Raw genomic sequence first — 23552 nt, forward strand, 5'->3', positions numbered from 1 at the left:
TATATTCTATTTCCCATTTTTTTTTTTATATGATAGATTTCGCTCAATTCAGACTGCTTTTTAGCAGTATTGCATTATGACTTAAAAAATATAACCTAATACAGACTATTTTTCATTATAAAATATATGTTTAAGATATTTTTATCTATGACATTTTATTTGACTTTGCTGTAACAAATAATATAGTAATATTAAAAGATTTCTTCTTTTGTTAAATTATGTATTTGTATTGGCATTCGGTCCACGTCGGCGTCCAAAGGTTTGGACAACATTGACGAACCTACGATTGTATTGGATGCGTCGCTTAGCACGGCCAGTCTTCTTTTTACTCTTCTCTTGCTTTTCCACCTAACAACATATACATTAATACAAAAAACTAATCTTCTAGGTTAAACATTTATTTTATAACATTTATTTTATCTGTAAATAATAATTAATTTAAAGCACAAATTTAATTAAATAATTAGGCTTCAAATATTTTACCTTGGGTGTCTGAGCCTTCACTTTACCAGCACGTGCCAGGGAACCATGAACCTTTCCTAGAAACAATAACAAATATGGTTAATTCCCGATTAAATATTTGTTGTTTATAATTAAAGAAAATTTTCTATAAAATGTAGTCTTCTTAATTTTTTTTCATATACTAGAAATTTATTAATAAAAAACTTTTCATATATTATTGTATTAAAACAACTATCTTTATAATTATATACTATATAAATAGATATTAATAAAATTGAATTTTTTTTAAATAAATATAATGTAATATAATTATATTTTTATGATTAACTAACCTCCCAATAAAGGTACAGTCAACTCAAGTACATCTGATGGAAGTTCCCCGACACAAGTGTCATCTGATAATAATGATCCAGAGCAATGAAGAGTAAATTCAGTTCCCTCAATGTTTTGTTGACACGCAATCTTTTCCTGCAAAAGTTAAAATATATTATTAAGAAGTTAGACAAAATTATTTTAATATAGAAATTTATTATAGAACTAATTTTGTAGAAAACTTAACAAAAAATAAAAAAACTATTTCAATTCCTCTATTTTACATATCATTTTTGCATTATTGTTTTCAAGGTATATAGTATTATAAAGTATTATAAAGTAAATGGTAGATTATTTTAACACTACAGGCTTTTAAATTATCATTTAAAAAAAGTTTGGATATCTAATCTAATAGCAAGATAAAATTATTTTTAAAATATTAATACCTTTATATGTTGCACTTTCTCATTATCTTCACAATTGATGACAAATGTGTCTTGTCCACGAATTTGCAGCTGCATGATGATGGTATATGCGATATTTTCTAACGTGTTAAAAGTCCTGAAAAATACAAAAACTATTAATGCCAGTTCTAACATTCATAAACACACACATATGTGTGCATATCAATATTATATAGAATGCAATCTATTGATTTTAATTCTTATCAATAGCAAATATTGGGTTGATCAGAAAGTTCCTTCAAATTTTTTGATAAAAATAAAAGACGAAAATCTAAATAACTTTTTTGATCAATCCAATATATTAATTTTAATAAAATGCTATATTGCAGAAATGATGTAAGTATACAGCTAATAAAAGTGCATGCAGATCACATGTTCTTTTAGGTTAAAAATGTACAAACTTATACTAAATGGTTTTTCCACATTAAAAATTCTAACATAAAGTGTTTAATAGTGAGTTGCGAATAGATAAAGCATTGCATAAGGTTTTAATTTTATATATATATTCTGCAAGATATACTTATTCAACACATCACATATTGTAAATTGCACTTACCTCGTGAGCAACGGAGTCCCAAGAAAGAATGGTGGTTATTGGCGTCGGTTGGATCTCAAGATTGATCTCTTATTGGATACGATACAATAACTAATCATCTTCCGTTTCTTTCACTTCCAAAAGATGATTGGTCACATGAGTTGCATGTTATTCTCTAGTATTGCAGCGAGTGATTTCTTTTTATTCCGTTGGTACACATAAAATATTTTATCTTGGTAATACTGTATCCAAGCACTCCAAGCTCACTTCAGTTTAGACACTTCAACTGTTTCAATCTAGTTTGTATTTTGTTTTTCGAATGTATTGTGTGAAGGTTTGACGAATAGTATTTAGTAAGTGTGAAAATAAACTAATTAGCACTGATAATTAAAATGTCAGTCAAAGTAAGTGCAAATACCTCACCATCGGTTGAATTAAGCTCTTACCGTGATCAACATTTTAAGGTTTGTTATGAAAGTTAACCTAAAAATATCCAAACAATTTAAATATCTTTTTGATTAGATGCAGATTTTCAATATTTATATTTTATAATTTAACATTATTATAATTAACTCTTGAATTATGTGGCTTAGTTGTACATGCCTAATATGTACTTAATTTTAATAATATAAATTATTGGTTTATTCTTTTGTTTTGTGTATAGGGCTCAAGAGCTGAGCAGGATAGACTTCTAAGGAATTCTTCTACATTGTACGTGGGCAATCTGTCTTTCTACACAACTGAGGAACAAATATATGAATTGTTTTCAAAATGTGGCGATATCAGACGCATTATTATGGGTCTTGATAAATACAAGAAGACACCATGTGGTTTTTGTTTCGTTGAGTATTATCTCAGAAGTGATGCAGAGAATTGTATGAGATATATCAATGGTACTCGTTTAGACGACAGAATAATTAGAACTGATTGGGATGCTGGCTTCATTGAAGGCAGACAATATGGTCGTGGCAAAACTGGAGGACAAGTAATTATATTTGAATTTAAACCTTACATACAATTAGCTTAAAACCTAGAGCATGATATAATATTACTTTATATTCTTTTAGGTGAGAGATGAATATCGATCAGATTTTGACAGTGGACGAGGTGGTTATGGTAAAATAATACAACAGAAAGTAACATCTCTTTCTGATGGTGGATTTGGACGATAAGATACTGAGACATGTATGAATGACGTGTACATGCACAAGTGTTCAATCTATATTTCATTAATTATTTATATGTGACTAAAATAATTTAGTTTTATATGTAAATATAATGTTTAATGATACTTATGTTAAATAGGAATAATAAAAAAAAAGAATTACTTGTACGTACATGAATTTCAATACCTTAAACAAATATTTTCAAGTAGAAAGTAGAATCATGAAATTTCTATCATCTAACAATGAAATCATGAAAATTGTATGTAAATTTTTCAATTACCAACATTTGTACAAATGTTTTTTGTTATTCAATGAATAAACGTTTAACATAAATCTTGTAAAGTATGTGAAATAAATAAAACTAAGTCTGTAATAATTCAAGTATCATGTGTTCTCATAAATCTCCTATAAAATCAATTTCTTATAAAATTGTAATCAAATAAAGTAGGTCTTATTGTGAAATTGATTTATGTTTATTTTGTCATTACATTCTTCATTTTTATAATAAATAGTAAATATCCTCATAACAAAACTTTAAATTACAAAAATAAGTATAAAATTGTATAAATATATATATGCTAAAAATAATACTTGTAAAATCACTGGAACGTGCACTATTCTTTATCATGTCATTAAATATTTTTTAACTAGATTTTAATTATGAGGTAGTATCATTATCGTTACTTTTCTGAGATAATCTTTCTTTGATTAAACTCATAAAATCAAGTGAGCTATTTCTATTATTTTTCAAATTATTTCGAGTTTCTACAGTTCTGCGAGTAATTTTTGAAGATTTACATTTCTTACTACGTTTGCCATTTGCTACATTAGTTTCTTGATTTATTGCATCATTAATTGGAGAAGTGCAATTTTCTTTCCTATTAATGTCAGAGGCTTCTTTATTTTCTGACTTATTAGCAATCATTTCATTATTAACATTACCAGTTACAAACTTTTTCATTTTTCTAGTATTGCTCTTAGTTTTTTCTACAGTTTTGTTGAATAAAGCTTGATTCTGATTTTCTTGACTGCATAACTCTGCATTAAAAAATGCATCCTTATCCTCATTTTCATTATCCTGAGTAGATTTTTCTACTAAAAATTCTGCTACACGAACAGCAGCAATATCTTCTTCTGATGTATCTAGACAAAGTGTATACTTGTTAGCAACTCTACCTCCGTGCAGAAAAGTGGAAATATTCTTTCGCCGCCACATTTTAGAAGTGCTAGCCACAGATTGTTTGCATTTTCCCTCAAACTGGAATTCCTTTACATCAACATTGCTAATTTCACCTTTTAGAAATTGTAGATATTTCTTCAATCCCGTATAAAAATGCAATTTGTCTACCATTCTGGGAAAATGAGCACATCGTGCACTACTTGATGGTACCACCCAGATTGCAGTATCATCAATACGTTCAGGTTGCAACCCAAAATGAAAAGAGGATCTAGAGGTAATATTGGCAAAAACCTCATAAATGCATTTACCGTTGAACACTGCAACTTTGGGTTTATATAACTTCAGTTTTTCTTCCACTACACTTGCACCCTCTTTGATTTCTGTTCGCTTGAGATCTGCAGCAGATCTAGTAGGACGTGTTACGATATTTGTCAAGCCAATACTGTATTGCAAGAGTTTGTAGTCTTCTTCAAAACTGACAAATCTTGATGTTAGGCCAGATTCGTGGAGAAGTTTGTAAAAGTGATTGCCAGGACCTGCATAATATCTGCCACGATGTGCTGCCATTAGACTCGGATTGATTCCAACAAAGACTATGTCTAGATTCATTTCCAAATAATCTTCCAATGTATACTTTTGCACTTCTTCCTCTGACAGTCCATCGAATCTGTCTATCTTTTTCTTAGGCTGTTGGTTTTCTGTCGGTTTTCTTTTCTTGAGCTTATTCAAATCAAGCGACATGACATCTGTGCAGCAAAATAGAGACACATGCAAAAATCGATCTGTAAATTTTCATGTATTTATTTTTTACATTGAAAAAAATTCTATCTTTTGTTTTTAAAAAATATTCAAGTCGGCAATTTTATTTATAACGAAAAGGAAAAGGTTACTTACTAGAGATATGAGATAAATTTACTGAAAAGCGTTTCCACAACATCGATTCTTTTTAAACTCGCATATCTTATGCGTTTTAAAGCATAAAAATTAAACTCAAAAATTCAAAAACATATCCTGTCCTATTTCTTTTATAATTGTTATTTAACAGTTGAACACAGTGAATGCACGTGTATGCATCTAACAATGTCAGAATGTAAACAGAAAGTGGTACGTAAGAAAAGCAACTCAAAAAGAAACTGCGTCTTGACTACCGAATGTTAAGCACTACCGCTAGATCGTGCCTGCTGCTCAAGTCGAATGTCATAACACGTGTATCAAGTGTAAAGCCAACGATAAAGCAATATGTTATCACGACATGATCCATTCTCTTTTTACGTCTGTTACATTTTAATGATAAAAGAATATTCTACCTTAAGAACTGCTCCATTTTTGCTGTCAATCTATCATATTTTATGTTTTTTGGTTTTTTCAGACAAAATACAAATGCAGTCAAAGCAATATTTTTTTGCAATAATTTTGCACGAGACAGAAGAAAACATTTATTGTCTTATTTTCCAAGTAAAAATAAAATATTTTATTTCTTTACATTTATAAAAAAAGGAAAATCTAAAATATTAAATTATTTTATTATCTTGTTTTATTTTACACACACACACACACACATACATATATATAAAGCAATTAAACTTCAAATTGAACTTTAAACTTAAACATGCGACTATGTGGCAATAAGTTGAATTATCATATTAATGTAGTCGGCATATAGTAGCATGGAGAGGGGAAACGTTTCCTTGGAAACTAGCACGATAAAAAGATAATTTCCATAAACCGTTTCTCGGCAAAATATATTCCTTTCATCTAATCTGCGGTCAATTCTTTCACCTTACACAAAATCAAGCAAAATTGTGTCACAGTATGCCAAGAGCCGATATGGACGCGAATCATGTATCGGTCGTAATACCATCTCTTATCCCGAGGTTTACGTTAAACGAGTGGCATCACAACAATCAGTTCAGGTACTAGTAAGTCATGCATACAAAATTATGTAACGTTCTTATATGCGATTGTAAAAAATCATAGAGTAAGATAAATGATTAGATTAAGAATCAAGCGTAATTAATAATCTCTGTAAAGATTATTCCATATGTATGTATTTGCATATTTATAGCAAAAATACTTCCATATCATTCTTCCATATACTCTTATCGCAAAGTCTAGTTAAGATCACATCTACAGTTTTCCCCATTTAAAATTAATTATCACGTAAACAAATTAATTAACACGACGTGAACATTGTTGCAAGAAAAATCATCAATAATCTTTATTATAAAATTATACATATGATTACTCATAATCACAATGACTTAGATATCGATGTTCCGAGGCGCAACAAGAATCATCAGATCGACTCTTGGCTGATTCAACGCGCGCCTGTGACTTGGCCACGGAAATTGTGAAAACGAATAAGGAAAAGACGGATCATCAACTGAGGGAAAAAATTAACGACATCGAATTTCGTAGGGGAGAATTGCTGTGGGTCAGAAAAGACATTGTTCTAGAAATTGATGCTCTTTTAACATACAAAGAACGAATTGTGAACACACTGAAGTCCGTGAAAAGAAACGCTCTCACGATTTGTGAAAAATGTCTCACTGCCAGGTTGTTAACATTCTCCATAAGCAATTATTTATCTATTTATATATGATTGTTTGCTATATGCCCATGAAAATTAAGTAACACAATAGTGTAATTTATAAAATTAATTTCTTGAAATAATATCACAGGGAGCGCAGGTTGAGTGTCGATTTAGTTCACGATAAGGTTGAGAAGAAGTTATTGGAAGAACGCGGAATGATCCAAAAAGCGGAGAGCTCCTTGGGTCGAATTTTAGGGGAAATTTGTGAACAAATCCGTAAATTGAAGGCCACATTGTATCATATCGACCGCGATCTTGAAAATAAGGAGTGCAATTTATATATTGATCGTCGTAATATAGTTTTGAAGGAGACTGATTTCGATTTGAATACCAGCTACAGCACTTCGTGTCTTGATAAATCGTATGTAACTTTGTTCATAACGTAAAGTGTTATTTGTTTCACTATTTTTTTCTCATATACACCGTTGCTTACAAAGATATTAATAGATTAATGAAATGTTACGAGAAAATGGAGATATTAACAGGAAATATTACTTAATTGGTTTATCTGCACCACTGCTGCCACCACATCTGCACTATCGATTTAAATTTTATCTATATCTGTAATAAAAAGTGTCAGTAAAATACAGTATAGATAACTGTGCACACATACAATGATATTTAAATTAGAAATAAAAAAAACTTTGCATTGATGTAGAGTAATCAAATTAAACGAGTGGGAGCTGCAAACAAACAACAATGTTGTTAGTGCAAATAAAGAAGTAAACGATGCAAAACGATTACGCTCTTTTATCGATACAATAATCAAGCAAACAATTGACGATCTGAATAGACAAAAGGATGTCACGAACGGAGTTTTCAGACAACGTATCGAACAGACTCAGGAAGCTAAAGCCAAATTGGAATTTCAACACTCGGAGGTACGTAAAAAAATAGGAATAATTTTCAAATCTCGGAAATTAATGAATTAATGTTTCACATTTATAAAATAATAAATTTATATATTTCTTATTTAACAAAAATTTGAAAAAAATTTCTCAGATTAATTTTTAGTGGAAAATAATTCGAACAGTCAAAGCAAAAGTAAATTCTTTTTTTAACGCAATGCACATAAAAATTTTGTTCTAAAACTTATAAATTTTCCAAAAAAGTGTAATTTGTCATTTTACTATTATATTTTCAAATTCTTATATTATTTTTTCATAGATAGTGAAACAAATTACCGCTATGTCAAGCAATATTACGCTTATCAAAAAATCTATAGCTGATAAAGAGGGATACATGGCCCTGGCTCATACAAGATTAGAATATCGATGTCAACGTCCAGAAACAGAAGCTACTCAAGATCCAGTTGAAGCTAATCTTGTAAAAGAAATACGTGAATTACGAAATATCGTAGCAAATCTGCAACAAACGCTTTGTGAGGTTCGTAGCAGTACATTGTAATTTTGCACAATTTTTAACTTCTATTCTTTCTCATCGAGATAAAATTAGCTTATTTGTTCTCAATCTTACTTTTCATCATTGAGCTATTTATAATAAATGATAAGTTTATTCATGTTATTTGTTTGATAAATTTTGAACCAAATTTTTATCGAAAACATTACAGGCAGAAACGCAACTACGTTATTTGCTCAAGACACAGATTCAACTTGAGGAGGACATCAATGTGAAGACAAACACTTTGAAAATTGATGAGGTTGAGTGCATGACTTTGCGACAAAGTCTAGATTATCATGCATATTGAAACAACGTGACATAATAACGAATGCTCTTGTCTAAATTGAGATATTATGCAAATTTATAAATGAATAAATATATGATAAAATAACAGTCATCAAAACTTCTAGTCATTTAAATATTGAAATATTGAATAATATTAAAAATAAGGAACACCCAGAAAACATTATGCCCATAAATATCTAGCAACTCACGTACAAAAATGGCTCATACTGCGCACACAAAATCTTATCCCAGTGCGTTGTCATAGCGGTAACAAAATGCTAGCACACTTGCAAAACGCTTGCACTTTGCGAGCAATACACGACTTATACACGACTAAACATATCCCACGAGCAAAATTCAGGCAAATTGCTACACAAATTATTTGCATAAGACGCGCAAACTTTGCGCGCAAGAATTGTTATTTGGGCAATTATATATGTAATGGTTTCGATGCCTTCGAGGATAAAATGTACATAATTTATCACTTGTCGTCAAGATGAAGCTGCTACGCATATAAGAAATTGTCTGACTATCCAATGGCATCACGAAAATTTAGATTCTAGTTTCTAGTATTAATTTCTCTTCCTCTTTCTCTTATGTGTATGTGAATGTGCGCGCGCAGGATGAGACCAAGTTATTATTACGAAAAGAGGTCATGTATCAACAGCGCGCATTCTTATTGTATGTTTTCGTATAAGATACATCAGGCATAGATTATAATCTCTCTCTTTTTCTCTTTCTCGAAATAAAGCAAAAGCCGTGGTGGAGAAGCGGAAGATGTCCGCGAACCGGTACACATGCACATGAAATAAAAGGAGGGAGGCCGCTTTCATGTCCAAGCCTCAGCGACTTGCTGTTGCTATTTCATTTTAGTCCGCGCACTAACAGGAATTGAATCATAGTCAGTGGATGCATAGAGTACGCTTGTTCCATTCACTGCACGGGAGCTTACGTTCCTTTACGGAATTTTCTCTTACTTCTCGCCGAACTGTGAACGCGAGAGAATAAACGCGGCGTGGAATTTGGTGCTTTGCAAAATTATTCGGTGTGTATATGTACAACGTGCATTTATAAAATGTGAGTTTTGCGATTGTGTGACCTATATTTAAATAACTAATAATTTAGATTTTCAAAAGTTGACCAAAAATGAAGAAATAGAAAAAAATGTGCATTCTAATTATTTTTAATAAAAATAAAATATTTAGAATACGTTAATTTTAATTTTAATTTAATTTACTTTACTTTAATTAAGTTCTATTCCAGTCAACTATTTTAGCTTTTTTTGCAATAAAATTTATTTGCGTTTAATGAGATTTTGATTGCTAAATTAATAGTTAATTGTTAATGTCTTTTATTAAATAACGGATATAGTAATAAAATGATCTTACATATAAGATCATTACAATTCAAGTTATTTATGTTTTTGCCGCATTTTTTAAGTTCAAGATATCACGTTTTAATTATTTATTTGATAAATTTATAAATTATGTACACAAAAAAATATATGTAGCTTATTAATCGCATCGATGTAATTGCATATTACGTTAAATAACAGAAATTATATTTATAAAGCGTGGAAAGTTGCAAAACTCACATAATAATTCTTTTTCAACAATCATAACTTATAATCCTTTAACTTACATTATTACATTACACTCTATATAATTCGCGTCAGTGAAATCAATTAATTTTCGAAACAGCAAATCATAAAAAAATATATATTAACGTTAATATACGGCAAGTTGTGTCTCATTGCATATATCATATTCGGGCTGTGTAGTTTTTTAAAGGATTAAAAATGGCAGATACTATATCAAAGATGTCAGTTAACAATAATGGAATAAACGTCACACAAATGGGCGACAAAGATTGCGTAAGTATGCCTATAATAAAATTGCACTTCTCCTTGAATGCATTTCTTTCTGCAAAATTGCTTACATCGACTTTTGTAAAAATTACGTATATAAAGTTGCAAAAATGATAAAAATTGTATAAAATTATTATATAATTTTTGTTTTATAATTTAGCGCTCTTTCCTTTCTTTTTATAACTGATTTAATTCGGTTGTATGTAAAAGAATTGTTCTTATTTTGTGTACTATTCGATTCTTCCAATGCGTGTATTGAAATATGCGTTTATCACAAGATTATTTAGCATTTTTTTTATTTATAAAATTTTTTGCTGAACAGATTTTTTAATATTTATAAATAATTCAGTTATTATGTCACAAGTAAATATTCCATCTTTTTTTCTTTAGAAGTTAGAAGGTTCAATTTTTTTTCTCGATATCAGTAATATTAGATACAGATGATTAATAAGCATTCATAATGAGAATTTTAGTATAAAATAAATTTGGTTCAGTTTAAAATGTAATAGAAATTAATACATATGACTTAAAATTGGTGAGAGAAATAAGTACAAATTAGCATTAATGCTAATTTGCCCTCATTTCTTGCAAACTTCAAGTAACGCGAATAATTATATACCTATTACGCGAGTTTGGTAAGAGTTGTGCCATAAACGAAAACAAAGTGCATTGCAGAACAAACAGAAACAGAGATTAGCAAGAAATTACACATCATTTTTTTCATTACATTATGTCATAACAGTTTATAATCGTAAATTGGTGTACTTTATTCTTTTATTATATCTAGTCTATTGTGAATGATTTGCTTTAAGCTGAATCACGACTGAAATCGAACGTACATTCGTGCGAGGTATACGCAATCATAGGTCGCGACCCTGCATACGATAAGTATTTCTCAGGTAGTCTGACAATGAGAAATAAAACGCTTTTAAATAAACATATATAACATATTACATATTATCATCTATCATTTTACAATATTATATTTATTGCCTTTTATCTGATAATATTTTATTTGCTGATGATTTGTCAAGAAAACTAATAAAAGAAAATTAATAAAAAATAATTCGATTTATATGTACTTGATTTTAAAATATAATTTGATTGAAAAAAATTGATTGAAGAGCAAAAAAATGATGAGTTATACAATCAAATATTAAATATAGCTTTTCCTTCCAACTTTAATCTAATTTTTTCGCGTCTTGTATATGGGATATCAATATTCTACGCATACTAAAAAAAAATTTGCGCCCGCATATGTGAAATTAGGCCAGTAGTCGATGATTGTTATTAAGAAGATGCCGTCTTTTACCACAAGGTAGCAGCATTGTCGTGTTATTGATCATAGTAGAGACTACGGAAGCCTATCGCTTGGTGAAATTTACCACAAGCTGACCCGTGATTTACGTAAAATCTTCAAGTTATAGGCTTAGTTAGATGCTTATACAATACATCGGTGCCGATAGAGAGATGTTAGTCATTGAATAACCTGATCATAAAGTGCCGAGGGTGGCAACACAAACATAGAGCATTATACACGTGACAAGCACGCGGTTTAAAAGACTTTTGCAAAAATGTGTATTAGCGCCATTTAAAACACATATCGCGTGGAAACACAGTCCTATCTTTGTAAGTATACACACGATGCACGAGTGCCCACGTATGATGCGTTCAACCCGGAAATGCCTGAACCGGAAGTGGAGAGCATCAATAACACAGAGTGTACAATCTTATTGAGAGCAAGAAACGCATCGAATAGTCACGCAATCATTGCTTTTAACGTGTAACACCAGATAACGCTACATACTTCTTTTAATATGAAATTGTACAATGATAAAATGTAAATCAAAATATAAAAAAATATATATTGAATTATATGTTTAATACAAGATTTGCAGCAATAAAACTTTAATTCGTGATTTAATTATCAAGATTTTAAATAAATATCTGAAAAATAGAAAATTTAATCAATATTCAGTATTTATAAAATACATATATATTTTGTATATATAGTTTTCTAAAGTAGCGTTCGTGTAAAGCTTTTTTACTACAATTCAAACTTGTTAAAGAGCTAGCAAAAAAAGCAATTCTTCAAACGTAATTAATGACAGATTAATTAAATTATAACATAAAAAAATAATGTCATTGTATAATGACTACTTTACATTATTATTCAATGACTACATTAAATAATTTTTATATTATAATTTAGTAAACAAGCTGCAACAATTAGTTAAAATTTTGATATACATAATTATGTATATACACTATGCTATAAATATGTCGTATTTGTGTATATAAATCACACATATCGCAAACTTTTATAAATATAGAAACATTCTTAACTATATAACTGACAGATGTATCTGTTGAATTTTATTTTATGAACCTTGTATAAAAATATTGCAATAGAAATGTAACAAAATTTTTTAAATTTAAAAGATATTTGCAGAAAAAGTAGCAAGTAATAGAACTAGCAATTAACACATTGCAGTTGAAGTATTTTATCTTGACTAGGTCATACAGTTAAAATTGTGCAGCAAGAGAAACTAAATTATTAGAAAGTAGTCAACTAAGCTAGAAATCTTGTAGCTTGCTCCAGTCAGCAAGTGACTGGAAAACCTTGATGAGAGACATAGCGTAAATTGGACGTAAAAAACATGGAATAAATTGAGAGTTAAAAAGATTCAGTCAACGAAAGAAAAACGAAAAAATCTTTCGATCCAATCCTTGAACTTCTTTCAATCTGATTGATCACTTATAAGATATAAAGAGATATCGGAACACTTTACGAGCTGTTACTACGAAGGCATATAAAAATTTTTCATCAACCTAACATGTGTCGCATTAAGTAAACAATTGAACAAAAGTTTTATCTAATTTTATGTAATTAACTCTGTTAAAGATGTTTAAAAATATATTTGGTGTCTTTGCAGAAAAACGAGTAAATAATAGATTAATATATTAAAAGTTTATAAGAAAATAATTGTAGCTTGCTAATAATAAGCTTTCTTACTAGAATATCGGCCTAGTTATCAATGTTGCACTATTAAACAAGTTCAAAGTTTATTACATCTCATGATAGGTCACGATAGTGACAGGATATACAATCTCTTGATAGGTCACGATAATGATACATTAAGATATTTTCAAGTATGTTCCCGGCATAAACATCTCGTTTGATTCCCTGCTTTTAAGAAATCTAAGAACATTGAAGAAAATGTTATCACTTCTTTCGGAGAATTTTGTCTTCAAAGATTCGTGCACACTTTCATTACAGGACATCGAGCGTGGCGAGAGTCGTTTCGCGGTAGCAGTATCGTCGGCTAACTCGCGGCCGGCGTCAACGTCGGCGTCGACGCCGACGCCGGGGACGGCGTTGGCATCGGCGCCGGCATCGCCACGCGAATCGGCATCTAACAGATACGACGCGGGAGCAACAGCCGGAGTGGGGCATGGAGTGAATGTGCGGGAACCAGGTACGCGGCACGGCCAGAGTACACGTGCTGGCGCAAACGCGGGACCGACGATGAGGCGGGAGAGAGATTCTGCTTGTAAAAGTCGCTGGAAGGCAATCGGTTGTTTTCTGGGACGCTTAACAATCATCATGCTGTTGCTGGCAGCTGTTGCAGCTGCTCTGACGCTCGTAGTGATCTACATGGGTCCGATTTATCTTGTGCAGCTACTCATAGTGATTTCCGTGGCCTATTTCGTCTCTGGTGGCCGATTAAGATGGTTCTACGTCGCCCTTAAAACATTGCCACGTGATGTCAAGTGAGTGAAAGTTTTCTTTATATCTTATATTATTTCCGACGTGTATCTTGTTACGTTATAGATTAGCAGAATTAATTAAAAGATTGGAACTTTGCCTGGATCAACTTTTAGTTATTTTATTAGTTTGATTATAAGAAAGATAACCTTTTATTTTCTTATTAAGCGAAGCATGTGATGTTTTCGCAATTAAAAGGCAAAAATAGCTGAATCATAGATCATATAATTGCGGGAAATATATTGATGACGTATTTAATGCGGTGTAATTATGCAGTGATGCATACTGCTCATCAGAATTCAGATGTATTGCTAAAATTAGTGACCATGCTGAATATGGTAGTCTTTTATTTTTTCATTCTTTGTCATTTATTCATTTAACTTATTTAACAAATGACAAAGAAATGGTTTCTTTTCATTATTTCTTTAATAATTTTTAAACATTTTACGTAAATACATCGTCTAGTCCTTAATTTTTTCGAATTCTATTGTTTAATATTTTGAATTCTGTTCATGCGTCAAGTGCTAATGTTACGGTAAACATATTTATGAATTAAATTATGACGACGTCTAAACCGGTTTCTACATCGGCAAGAAAATTGATTAAATTGAAAATGTAAAGGTGCAAAAAGAGTCAATGTTAATTGTTTGTGTAATACTATGTATTGCAGTAAACAAAAGGTTCAACCTGTCATTAGGCCTTCTTTGGTATAATAATATTTAAACATATGCAATTTTACATACATATTAAACATATAATGTTAATAGATTGTTAGATATGCTGCATGAAAAAGTAATAAGTCAATAGTATTTATTTTAAAGTTTTCGAAAATTCATTCGTTAGTGGAAATTGAACCATGTTGACTTGATTATTTTGATCGGATGTAAAATAGAAAATAATTCTCAAGGCTTCTACATTTTAAGGAAAATATTACAAATTTAATTATATGTTTGTCGTAGCGCATGTAACGAACGAGGAATAGAACAAATGTTAGAAGTGTTAAAAACTTTTTTGACTGTGCATCAAGTAAAAAAATTTAGTTAAATTTTTCGTATATTATATTTATATTTTTTATTGCAAAAAAGACAAAAAAAAACTTAATTGCGTAAAATCGACAATCGTCACAAGAATGAATGACAATCAAAAAAATGATTTAATTCTTCGGATATTGCTAACAATTGCCGATCATCAATATATGCAATCCAACCGGATGGAAACGATTGTTTCATTTGAATACGAAGTCGAGACTTGACGTGAGTGCGTATGTTTTGAACAAACAATATGAGTAAACGAAGTTATTTCTTTGTCTTTTATTTTTTATTTATTCTCTGCGAATTATTTAATTTGTGTAATAAAAAGAAATTTTTTTTCCACAGCATTAGCATTTTACGCACGAATAATAGAATTCAAAACATTAAACAATAGAATCCGAAGAAATTAAGGGCTGGACTATATTTTTTGTTTTACTTATATATTGTATTACTTATAAATTTGTTGAAGTGCTGAAGTGTTTGTATACGAAAAAAAATTGCTCGTACAAAGTATTTGCATTCATTATATAAAAACTAATTCTCGTATATAAATTCTATTTAAAAAAGTGTGTTTATTAATGAAAAGTAAATTTGAATAAGTAAATCTCGTGAAAAGACGCGAATATTTTCAGAATTTTTTACCATGTGAGCATAAATCTTAAATTTTAGAAATTAATCTTGAATTTCAAATTCACCGTGAATTTTTTTTATTTGCTCATTGATGATAAACGATGTCATCTAGCAAACACGTGAATACGAGACGCGCGTGAAAGATGCAGTCGCACAGCACTTTCACCGGAAATTGAGTTATACAGGATATGTTGAAAGATAAAATCAGGGACAAGTAAATTAAAAAGTTAAGAAGATTAAGTAAAATTTACTAAAATTGATAACGAATTTTAGCGGAATATAATTTTTATCTGTTCACTTCTCTTTTCTTTATCATGAAAACAGGCTCAAAGAAAATGGAGATCTTCTGATGTAGCATGCTTGTGTGCTTTAAGTTGCATAACTCTCGATAATTGAATGTGTACAATGTTGTGTAATTTCTTTCTCGAATTTAATACAATCATAAAATTTATTTACATAGTATAAAATCAACTGTACTTTGAGATTGACGCGAGTATCAAGGGTTCCATGTGTGTGCGTACATAACATATATTCCATCAAGAGTAACTGTACTGTAGTTATATAATTTTTTTAGCTTTCACTTTATAATTAGTACAGAGTTATAAGTTAAAAAAATCTTAGTCTCTGGAATAGTTCCGAAATATTAGCGAACATTGTTTCTTTTTCGCATTCTAGAATTTTTTTCACTTGCGACAAGATGATTTATACCATTGATATTTTCATCATAGTTATATTTTCTGCTATTTGCTATTTCGTGCAACAGATATTTTGCATTTGTTTTATTTTTAACAAGATTTATAAGAATTTTAAGGATCGCTTCGAACACCTATTTAACGTTATTTAAAGAGAAAAAGTGACACAATTATTAAAAATTTATTAATTATTCTGTATAAAAAAATTTTTTTTTAAATGTAACATGTGAAAACTATATCATATAAATCTTAAATGATCAGTGCCCAAATTATTTTATTTGCATTATTTTATACACATTATTTTATATTTTATAATTTAAAAAAAACTTCAATAAATAAATCTCTCAAACGCGCACAATCATTTGGAATGCACAATTGTGTCGATCAGTAATTTTTAACAAGGTTAAAAAAAATTGGGATGTCTTTTTTTCTATTAAATTATTTTATTAGCAATTATAAAATGTTTGTATAAAGTTCTTTCGCAAATTTCTAATATCAAACCCGAAAAATTGCTTGAACAAAGAAAAAAGATATCTAGAAAAATTATAGTATAAAAATAAAAATTGATATTTAGTGAGTTTTTGTCTCACTTTGGTGTATACAGTAAAAGCAGATATATCAATAGGGACATATGCTTTCTGCGCATCTTTAACTGTTTACTTCTTTCGAGTGGTTTTTTACAAAGTAATTTTTTTTTTGTCACGAGTGTATTTATAATCGTGATTGTGACCATGACCGAGAACATGTAGCCGTGGTCATGGTTGTGACCATGACCGTAATCAAAATCTAGGCCATGACTAGAGACAACGATATTCTATTGTATTTCATGACACAAGATACAAACATAAAAAATCGGAAAAAAATCTATTGCATTTAAACTAGTTAGATCCTTGAATGATTCGCATCGCTATTGAGAAAATAAATCAATTTGATGTCTTCATGGAAAATTTACATACAATCAAGGAAATGAATCTATTTGTATGGAATAAAGTGAAGAATTCAAAGAAGTTTGACGTAATTATTTTGAAGAATAAAAAAAGTTAAAAATTTTTTTTTCATAGCGCGCAATTATATATATACATTTTTGCCATTCTGCTATATTTATTTTGCTTTTCTTCCGCGCTGCTGCTGAGTGAATGTAACATCTTCTCTTCTTGACCTCGACGGAATAACGGAATTTCTTGGTTGGCTGATCGGCACAATTGTGCATCCTAAATGATTGTGTGCGTTTGAGAGATTTATTTATTGAAGTTTTTTTTCAAATTAAAATATAAAATAATGTGTATAAAATAATGTATTAAATAAGATAATTTAGGCATTGATTATTTAAGATTTATGTGATATAATGTTTACATTTTACATTAAAAAAAATTTTATATAGAATAATTAATAAACTTTTAATAATTGTCACTTTTTCTCTTTAAATAACGTTAAATAAGCGTTAAAAGCAATTCTTAATGCAGGTTACATAGTCAACCATTGATGACATGACAAAAATGTATCTTCTTTCGATCATAGTTTATTTTAAAAGTTGCTTTTCTTGAACGTCTTTTTTGAATCTTTAATTTCAGAGGACTTATAGGATATATTAGAATGCTATGGGAAATTCATGGACACGAAAAGAAAGATAGAGGCGTGGCCGACATATTTCGACAATACGTTAATCGTCATCCTAATAAAGCCTGTTTAATATTTGAAGACCAGGAATGGACCTACCAACAGGTAATATCTGTCTTTACAGATGCTTTTTAAATTTCTTTTTTTTTTTAAGTAAAAACGTTTTAAATGTGTGACATTTTATATATATTTGAATACATGCAAATAATGACTTGAAATCGATACTTTATATAAGCCTAAAATTTGTAAATTTAATGATGCAAATTAATTTTTTATAGCATTTTCTTCAATAAAAATTGCTTGTAATTTTGTAATCAATTTTATATTTCTAAATATGTCTGATATGCAAATCTTTAAAATTTTTATTTCGTTACGTATAAAGCATCTTATAATTCACGAATTTTACGTCAATGAGAAATTCTCCGACCAATTTAAAGGTATTTCAAATATAAAAAAATTGATTCTTCGATCAATTTTTTCTTATATATTATGTATTTATAATTATATCATTTATATAGCAATTTAATTCTCTTAATTTTTCATAGGTGGAAGACTTTAGTAATAAAATTGCGACGATATTCAAATCGCACGGGTACAAGAAAGGAGATGCGATTGCTTTACTTTTGGAAAATCGGCCTGAATTTGTTGCGATTTGGTTAGGCTTGAGTAAGCTCGGCGTAATAACACCTTTAATTAACACGAATCTTCGAAAAACCACTCTTCTACATAGTATCAGTATTGCAAACTGCCAGGCGCTTATATACGGTGCGGAGTTTTTTGATGGTAAGAATAATATAAATAATATAGTAGCTATTACCACATTATGATAATTATTGTTAAATAATAACAATCTTGTATATATTAATTGTTACGTTACTAAAAATTTTGGAACTCTAAATATAAAATTAATTTCTCTCAGTAAAAATTCAATAGAAACAAATAGTTACTTTTATTTTAACTAGATACACACAAGCACACGCGTGCTATTTATTCTTTTAATTACAAAAAAATATATATTATAATTCTATCTAAAAAGACACTTTAAATATTTTCTATAAAACACAACAATAATTTTAAAAAATATCTGCACTAATCCAGGGGTGGATTTATCTTTTTGCCGTCTCGGTTGCAAAGTTTTTGTTTTATAATTTTTATTTTATGTATTTATGTCTCATGTGAAATAAAGAATGTTTCAAGCGTAATTGCCCCTTACAATTTAATATTAACAGCCTGTATTACATTTTTTTACATAACATATGTTACATTTCAGTCCCCCCCCCCATTGCACTTTTTCAAATCTGATAACCTTTTTTTTATTTTTTTTTCTGGAATCGCACATTTTTTTCTGCGACGAATCTGTTGCCCCTAAATTTTGCCGCCCCGGGCTATAGCCCATTCAGCCCATGCCTAAATTCGCCCCTGCACTAACTCTCTCAAAATGTGAACTATTGATATATACAATTTTTGCAATGATAATCGCTCAATAGCACGAAGTAATGATAGTCGCGGAAAAACGGCAACAATAAATGCGCGAGTATCGATATGCCTTTTTTAAGATGGGATAATCAAATATTTCTAAAACTCTTATTTTTAGCTGTGACGGACATTGTCTCATCTCTGGATGCTAAATTAGCATTGTACAGATTTGGAAGTCACCCGAATGCTATGTCAATCGGATTGAAAGAAAAGGATTTGAATGCTCTCTTGGCAGATACGTCTGCAACACCACCAGTGTTACAAGAGAAGGGTGGTTACAATGACAAAGTACTTTATATTTATACTAGTGGCACTACAGGACTTCCTAAAGCAGCTGTAATTACTAATTCAAGGTAGTAAATATGCTATCTATAAGTTCTGGTTTTTCTGGTTTTTCTGGTTTCCCAAAGAGCTACAGAGTTTTTGTGTGATGCAAAAAAATATCTTGACAATTAAATGTGCAAAACAAGGTCCCTGATTAAAATAAAAAATTTATTACATTTTTTTAGTAATAAAAACATAAATATATTATAAATATAATATAAAATTGGCGTTCAATATTTTTGAACTCTTTTTAATTTAATTTAATTATTTTTGAACTCATTTAAATGCTAGAACTCTTTATGAAACACATATTGAGAACTATAGACTTTTTGAGAAAAAATTAAAATTATACTAATTTATATCAAAACTCTGGAGCTATGTTAACGTTCGAGAAATAAATGTTAATGTTTAATTAATATAAAAAATTGTATCGTATTTTTTCAGATATATTTTTATTGCGTGCGCTGTGCACTTTATGGGGGTGTTACGTAATTTTGATAGATTATATACACCATTGCCGCTATATCATACTGCTGGTGGAGTAATGGCTGTGGGACAAGCCATCTTATACGGACACACAACAGTGATAAGGAAAAAATTCTCAGCTAGCGCGTACTTCAGTGATTGCATGAAATACAAATGCACTGTGAGTGTAATTCTTGATTTGTTACATATCTACTAGATAACTGATTACATCATTTTAAATGTTCGAATATAATTTATCCTGTTCTTCGTATTTGAATTGCTTATTCACTTTTTATACTGTAATGTATGTATAATTCGCATTTCCTATGCTTTTGCTTCATGAAATAGATTGCATTATTCTGCCTAGACTCTTAAGATCGCATGAGCATCACAATTATATCTTCGATAAACTTTTGGAAAATATCAGGTTGGTCAATACATAGGAGAAATGTGTCGTTATATTCTGGCAGTACCACCTAAAAAGGAGGACAAGGAACACAACGTTAGGATGATTTTTGGCAACGGGCTGAGGCCGCAGATATGGACTGAATATGTAAACCGATTCAATATTCCAAAGGTGCTCGAGTTTTATGGCGCGACCGAAGGCAATGCTAACATTAGTAAGTATAAAAAAATATTTTAATTTTTAATTTTTAATATGTTGAGATTTCTCTACAAACATATAGCATAGCATTTTTTTTGCTAATTGCATAAGCTAATGTCTCAGCATTGAAATTATTTCTACCGAGGAAATTTTATTTCAAAAGAAAGAACGTACTAATGTTAGTGGATATATTTATTAAAGCATATTCTTTTCAGTTAATATTGACAACAAGACGGGGGCAATAGGTTTTATTTCAAGAATTATCCCGTCAGTCTATCCTATATCTATTATCAAAGTAAACGAGGAAGGAGAACCTATACGTAACTCTAAAGGACTATGTCAAGTCTGTGAACCAGGTAAGTTGATATCAGTATTTAAGATATCAGTAATTAATATGTGAAAAAATGTATCTAATCTAACTTTGTTTGAATAACTAAAATTTTATAGTAACTATTGTTATATATAAGAATTTAATTAGAATAAGATAATGATTTCTAAATGAGCAAGTTTATTAATTGGTATTAATTCCCAATTAAATTTCTCTGTATTCTACAACCTATGACAATCTTCAGTTTAAATCAAATCTTTTATTCAATAGACGAACCCGGCGTATTTATTGGAAAGATTAAACCGAACAATCCGGTAAGAGCATTCTTAGGATACGTGGATGAAAAGGCGTCTGAGAAAAAGGTAGTTTATGATGTTTTCACAAAAGGAGACTCTGCCTTTTTATCAGGTATGCAACAAATTTTACATAATTTTAGTAACTTGATCTAAGAGCTCTCTTTATATACGTATAATACTTAATACATTGACTGCTAAATTGTATCTATTTATGATACAAAGCTATATTTCTTAAAATTGAAATATACTATTTTATAAACTTTAGTATAATTATTTAGGGGACATTCTTGTTGCCGACGCACTGGGATATTTGTACTTCAAAGATAGAACGGGAGACACGTTTAGATGGAAGGGCGAAAATGTATCGACTTCTGAAGTTGAGGCGATAATTAGTAATATTATCAACTACCGAGATTGCATTATATACGGCGTTGAAGTAATAATAATTTTTTTCTTGCTTTTCTAATAATTTTTGTAACATTATAAAACATTGATGATAATGAATAGATTCGAGGTAATGAAGGCAGAGCAGGAATGGCTGCAATTTATGATGAAAATGGAACATTGGATATAGATAAATTAACAATTGACATCAAAGAACAATTACCCACTTATGCCAGGCCACAATTTGTCAGGATTTTGACGAAAATTGATCTCACAGGTATGTTTATTTATACAATAACATACATAAAATATGTATAATGTTATTGTATTTAAAAGAAATCATATTACATAAAAAATCATGCTGATTTATAGGTTATAGAAAATTTAATTGATAAGATTACTAATAATAAAAATATATAAGAAACTCGTAAGAAAACTAAACTCATAAAATGTGTGCATTTTTGCTTTATGTAATTGCGAAATATATGAAATAAAGTTGTTAATGTGTTAAATATATTTAGAATAATCGCTAAATATTTATTCATTGCTTATAGGAACATTTAAGTTGAAGAAAAAGGATCTCCAAGAGGAAGGATACAATTCGAATAAAATTCAAGACAAATTATATTATTTAGATGCAAAACTTGGTTATCAACTATTAACATCAGAGGTTTACGATCAAATTCAACAAGGAAAAGTAAAATTCTAATTTATTAGAAAAGTGTAAACTAGGACATTAACATTCTCAATCGTTCGATTCCATATAAATGCGTGTACATATATACATTGCTGGACAATTAACTGTTAAATGTTTGACACTGAATTTAACGTTATATAGAGATTGTTCTTACTATAAATAAATCTGAAAAGCCTCATTTACTTAGGCTGCAAAGTGATGATAATATTCCAGCAGTTAAACGGTACATTGCACTAATGCATTTCAGCAGGTTGACAAATGCTTTAGCACTAAGCTTATATTTTGTCTGCAGAGTTTACAGCCAGTTTGGCAATTGACAAATGTCATCAAAATAATATGATGACAGATGGGTGGTAGAATCGAGTAAATATACACAAAATAATCTTATGATCTGGATGCAACTAAATTAAATTAAATTAAATTAGATTAAATTAAATTAAATTAAATTAAATAAAAATTAAAATAAGTATTTTTCCATTTCTATTTTATAAATTTATAAATTTTATTAAAGTTTATTATACTTGACAATTTTCAATTTCTCCAATTTTATGAACTACAGTAATTTTTTCTTGTAATACAATGTTTTTAATTATGTAATTATTTTATAAGTTCATTAGTTATATCCAGATCATATTTTCCTTTTATGTATCTCACGTTAAGATTTGTATTGTTTTATAAAAAATATTTGGAAATATTTAATAAACTGTTATTATAAAACGATTGCTCCTTTTTCTTAAAAAATTGTGAAAATATATATGGCTAATACATAGTCTACCTCAAAGTATTCAATATAAGTATTCAATATATATAAAAAACTTAATATTAGTAATGGAATTATCAAATACTGGTAATCACTGCTGATCATGAAATTCCTCAAAAATTCTTATTGAGTTTTATGTCATTTCTGACATGGTCTAACAATTGCCATTGGCATATTTTGCTCTTTATCGAATTAAATATATGTATATATGTAT

General features: G+C 29.5%; 5 protein-coding genes across 9 annotated transcripts; 3 read left to right on the forward strand and 2 right to left on the reverse strand.

Annotated features, from left to right (window-relative positions):
- Positions 1-136: 136 nt before the first annotated feature.
- LOC105679751 (ubiquitin-like FUBI-ribosomal protein eS30 fusion protein) lies at positions 137-1935 on the reverse strand. 2 transcript variants are annotated; one of them, XM_012379985.2, is made up of 5 exons: positions 1795-1935; positions 1221-1335; positions 795-930; positions 484-539; positions 137-348 (listed from the first exon to the last, which is right to left on the reverse strand). In XM_012379985.2, exons 2-5 carry the CDS (start codon positions 1293-1295, stop codon positions 217-219), a joined length of 399 nt encoding a protein of 132 aa, XP_012235408.1. In that variant the 5' UTR covers positions 1296-1335; positions 1795-1935; the 3' UTR covers positions 137-216. The 2 variants fall into 2 exon arrangements, with proteins under 2 accessions (XP_012235408.1, XP_067217363.1); XM_067361262.1 differs by lacking the exon at positions 1795-1935 and adding an exon at positions 1677-1735.
- Positions 1936-2023: 88 nt separating this feature from the next.
- On the forward strand, positions 2024-3320 carry Cbp20 (cap binding protein 20). Its single transcript, XM_012379984.2, has 3 exons — positions 2024-2237; positions 2438-2758; positions 2841-3320. Exons 1-3 carry the CDS (start codon positions 2166-2168, stop codon positions 2943-2945), a joined length of 498 nt encoding a protein of 165 aa, XP_012235407.1. The 5' UTR covers positions 2024-2165; the 3' UTR covers positions 2946-3320.
- A 70-nt stretch (positions 3321-3390) lies between these two features.
- On the reverse strand, positions 3391-5536 carry LOC105679748 (G/T mismatch-specific thymine DNA glycosylase-like). Of its 2 annotated transcripts, none has more exons than XM_012379979.2 (2): positions 5014-5536; positions 3391-4901 (listed from the first exon to the last, which is right to left on the reverse strand). In XM_012379979.2, exons 1-2 carry the CDS (start codon positions 5054-5056, stop codon positions 3598-3600), a joined length of 1347 nt encoding a protein of 448 aa, XP_012235402.1. In that variant the 5' UTR covers positions 5057-5536; the 3' UTR covers positions 3391-3597. The 2 variants fall into 2 exon arrangements, with proteins under 2 accessions (XP_012235402.1, XP_012235403.1); XM_012379980.2 differs by having other exon boundaries at positions 3391-4865; positions 5014-5535.
- A 126-nt stretch (positions 5537-5662) lies between these two features.
- On the forward strand, positions 5663-8506 carry Tektin-C (Tektin C). The gene is made up of 6 exons (XM_067361218.1): positions 5663-6032; positions 6385-6675; positions 6801-7073; positions 7371-7593; positions 7880-8098; positions 8283-8506. The coding sequence occupies exons 1-6, from the start codon at positions 5932-5934 to the stop codon at positions 8418-8420; spliced, it is 1245 nt and encodes a 414-aa protein (XP_067217319.1). The 5' UTR covers positions 5663-5931; the 3' UTR covers positions 8421-8506.
- A 764-nt stretch (positions 8507-9270) lies between these two features.
- LOC105679752 (long-chain fatty acid transport protein 4) lies at positions 9271-23298 on the forward strand. 3 transcript variants are annotated; one of them, XM_067361157.1, is made up of 13 exons: positions 9271-9443; positions 10179-10271; positions 13546-14039; positions 17959-18109; positions 18550-18787; positions 19599-19833; positions 20249-20450; positions 20697-20889; positions 21089-21229; positions 21472-21609; positions 21776-21933; positions 22005-22158; positions 22436-23298. In XM_067361157.1, exons 2-13 carry the CDS (start codon positions 10197-10199, stop codon positions 22588-22590), a joined length of 2334 nt encoding a protein of 777 aa, XP_067217258.1. In that variant the 5' UTR covers positions 9271-9443; positions 10179-10196; the 3' UTR covers positions 22591-23298. The 3 variants fall into 3 exon arrangements, with proteins under 3 accessions (XP_067217258.1, XP_067217259.1, XP_067217260.1); XM_067361158.1 differs by having other exon boundaries at positions 10204-10271; XM_067361159.1 differs by lacking the exons at positions 9271-9443; positions 10179-10271 and adding an exon at positions 11594-11894.
- Positions 23299-23552: the final 254 nt, after the last annotated feature.

This window comes from Linepithema humile, chromosome 1 (assembly GCF_040581485.1).
Source record: "Linepithema humile isolate Giens D197 chromosome 1, Lhum_UNIL_v1.0, whole genome shotgun sequence".
NCBI classification, from domain to species: domain Eukaryota; kingdom Metazoa; phylum Arthropoda; class Insecta; order Hymenoptera; family Formicidae; genus Linepithema; species Linepithema humile.